Source organism: Physella acuta, unplaced genomic scaffold (genome assembly GCF_028476545.2).
Source record: "Physella acuta isolate Inbredline_101_S28 unplaced genomic scaffold, ASM2847654v3 ptg001062l, whole genome shotgun sequence".
NCBI classification, from domain to species: Eukaryota; Metazoa; Mollusca; class Gastropoda; family Physidae; genus Physella; species Physella acuta.
In genome coordinates this window covers 43,883-47,500 of record NW_026732579.1, presented here as the reverse complement: position 1 = coordinate 47,500, position 3,618 = coordinate 43,883, and the positions used below count along the sequence as shown (strand labels likewise).

At 39.6% G+C, this 3,618-nt stretch overlaps 1 protein-coding gene across 1 annotated transcript in view; it reads right to left on the bottom strand.

Moving 5' to 3' along the window:
- The window catches only part of LOC131955291 (uncharacterized), a 12,510-nt gene extending 10,161 nt beyond the window's left edge, over positions 1–2,349 (bottom strand). Inside the window, exons 1-3 of the mRNA XM_059319352.1 lie at positions 2,237–2,349; positions 1,580–1,748; positions 453–591 (exon numbers count right to left, since the gene is read on the bottom strand). Coding sequence (XP_059175335.1) covers positions 453–591; positions 1,580–1,748; positions 2,237–2,303 — 375 coding nt within the window. The 5' untranslated portion in view covers positions 2,304–2,349. The remainder of the gene's footprint in view (positions 1–452; positions 592–1,579; positions 1,749–2,236) is intronic.
- Positions 2,350–3,618: the final 1,269 nt, after the last annotated feature.

The following is a 3,618-nucleotide window of genomic DNA, read 5'->3' as shown; positions in this document are numbered from 1 at the left end:
GTTAAAACATCAAAGGGGTTTAGATACAAGGAAGGTATAATAGCTAAATATTGCTGTTTAAGTAATATTTATTATAATCTAACCTCACTTAAAAAAAAATTCCTACCGCATTGATTATTATGTTAAGTCTATTAATTAAAACATATAAATGTAAGGTTATTTATATTATTTCCTAATTAGTCGGCACAGAGATTTAAAGGTTTTTTATTTAAAATTTGATTTCTAGATCTCTTAAAATCCATATGAAAAAAAAATGAACTGAAGAATTCTTCATATTTGTGTTCATATTTGCGTTTATGTTTGTGTTTCTGTTTGTGTTTGCGTTTGAGATTGCGTTTATGTTTGTCTTTGTATTTGTGTTGGTGCTTTTTTTTTCTGTTCCCAATTTGGCACTCTGAACTAATGTCGGTAGCTACACCAGTGCGTTATGCTACATACACCAGTGCACTCACCTGATAGCTACATCGTATGACAGTTTCCTGAGCGCAGACGGTTAGCGTTGGTTCCGTACCCACACACTGTAGCCCAGACAACAGGAAGTTCTTGTTGCCCGTACCATAGGAGCCGTCCAGTATCGCCCGGCCGCCCGTCCTGTGGGGGTGATAGGGATGTAGGGTGATGGTGTAGGGTGATTGTGTAAGGTGATGGTTTACGTTGATGGTGTAGGTTGATGTTGTAGGTTGATAGTGTAGGTTGATGTTGTAGGTTGATGTTGTAGGTTGATGTTGTAGGTTGATGTTGTAGGTTGATGTTGTAGGTTAATGATGTAGGTTGTTGTTGTAGGTTGATGTTGTAGGTTGATGGTGTAGGTTGATTTTGTAGGTTGATGTTTTACGTTGATGGTGTAGGTTGATATTGCAGGTTGATGTTGTAGGTTGTTGTAGGTTGATGTTGTAGCTTGATGTTGTAGGTGGATGTTGTAGGTTGATGTTGTAGTTTGATGTTGTAGCTATGATGTAGGTTGATGCTGTAGCTATGATGTAGGTTGATGCTGTAGGTTGATGTTGTAGGTTGATGTTGTAGTTTGATGTTGTAGCTATGATGTAGGTTGATGCTGTAGCTATGATGTAGGTTGATGCTGTAGGTTGATGTTGTAGGTTGATGTTGAGGGTATGAATGTTTTTTATTCAACACAATTTGCTGCAGGTTAACTGTTTAATACGGTGTTTGGTGAGGTGGTCTAGTAAATTATGATGTCTTTTTGTTCTAATGTACCGTGTCATACTGATATGCCAGACGTACACTGTCGTGTCAGACTGACGTATCATATGCCAGACGTACATGTGCCGTGTCAGACTGACGTATCATATGCCAGACGTACATGTGCCGTGTCAGACTGACGTATCATATGCCAGACGTACACTGTCGTGTCAGACTGACGTATCATATGCCAGACGTACATGTGCCGTGTCAGACTGACGTATCATATGCCAGACGTACATGTGCCGTGTCAGACTGACGTATCATATGCCAGACGTACACTGTCGTGTCAGACTGACGTATCATATGCCAGACGTACATGTGCCGTGTCAGACTGACGTATCATATGCCAGACGTACATATGCCGTGTCAGACTTACAGGCCCAGCATACGACATACGACCCGAGCGTCCTTGTCGTCAAAGCCATAACCACAGATGGATCCGTTGACCGGGATGTGATTCAGCTGGACCACTACCCTCCCTTTGTTAACAGCGTTACCAACATCATTGACCAGTCTGAGGCTGGTCACTACCATAGAGTTTTGACCTGCAACATAATGCCAATGTTAGGTACAATACAAACATCTGCAATAAACGCTTCAGCGGCATTACGTCTAGGTATAACGTTCTACCGGATTCGAACTCGGGACTTTTGGGTTAGTAGCCTAGCGCTCTACCGCTTAGGTCACACATGTACACACACACACACACACCCTGTTTGTGGAGGCTGTCAGAAATAATGTGAAATTAACGTCAACATAACTGAAACTGTACTCAAGTTAGCGTGCTCACAGACACACAGACGTACAGACAAAATTACGAAACAAAGTTTTTCCGACTCAGGGATCTCGATTTTTTGCACGGTTACAATACTTTCTCGATACCTTGTACGACAAAGTAAAAATATGTTGACATAAATTCATCATTTTACTTTGTAATGAAGAACAAAGAAATCAAGCAAAAATTAGTTGAATTAATTTAGATTAATGTAAATTAATATAAATATTGTAATTTAAAAAATGTAAAACAGTTTACCATGGCATGATGGTATCCAGTGAAGAAAAACAGTAAAAATTAATGTCAGACTTAGGTCGGGTGCCATTTTCCTGCAGTCCTAGTACCCTGCCTAGGTCTGTGAATGTCAGATATACCCCAACGGTCATGTTGTGCCGTCTGCAGCTTTTATAATCGTTCGTAACCTCCATGACGTCACTGTTGAGAGAATAAGTTCGCGCCATATTCCATTGAGTAGCTGAATTGTAGGAATCTCTTTCTCATTAATATATCTTGTCTCACCCCAGTATCGCAATATTTTGTCTCACCTCACAATATTTAGTCTCACCTCACAATATTTTGTCTCACCTCACAATATTTTGTCTCACCTCACAATATTTAGTCTCACCTCACAATATTTTGTCTCACCTCACAATATTTTGTCTCACCTCACAATATTTTGTCTCACCTCACAATATCTTGTCTCACCTCACAATATTTTGTCTCACCTCACAATATCTTGTCTCACCCCAGTATCGCAATATCTTGTCTCACCTCACAATATCTTGTCTCACCTCACAATATTTTGTCTCACCTCACAATATTTTGTCTCACCTCACAATATTTTGTCTCACCCCAGTATCGCAATATTTTGTCTCACCCCAGTATCGCAATATCTTGTCTCACCTCACAATATCTTGTCTCACCTCACAATATTTTGTCTCACCTCACAATATTTTGTCTCACCTCACAATATCTTGTCTCACCCCAGTATCGCAATATTTTGTCTCACCCCAGTATCGCAATATCTTGTCTCACCTCACAATATCTTGTCTCACCTCACAATATTTAGTCTCACCTCACAATATTTTGTCTCACCCCAGTATCGCAATATCTTGTCTCACCTCACAATATTTTGTCTCACCTCACAATATTTTGTCTCACCCCAGTATCGCAATATCTTGTCTCACCTCACAATATTTTGTCTCACCTCACAATATTTTGTCTCACCTCACAATATTTTGTCTCACCTCACAATATTTTGTCTCACCTCACAATATCTTGTCTCACCTCACAATATTTAGTCTCACCTCACAATATTTTGTCTCACCCCAGTATCACAATATCTTGTCTCACCTCACAATATTTTGTCTCACCTCACAATATTTTGTCTCACCTCACAATATTTTGTCTCACCTCACAATATTTTGTCTCACCTCACAATATTTTGTCTCACCTCACAATATCTTGTCTCACCTCACAATATTTTGTCTCACCTCACAATATTTTGTCTCACCTCACAATATTTTGTCTCAACCCAGTATCGCAATATCTTGTCTCACCTCACAATATCTTGTCTCACCTCACAATATTTTGTCTCACCTCACAATATCTTGTCTCACCTCACAATATCTTGTCTCACC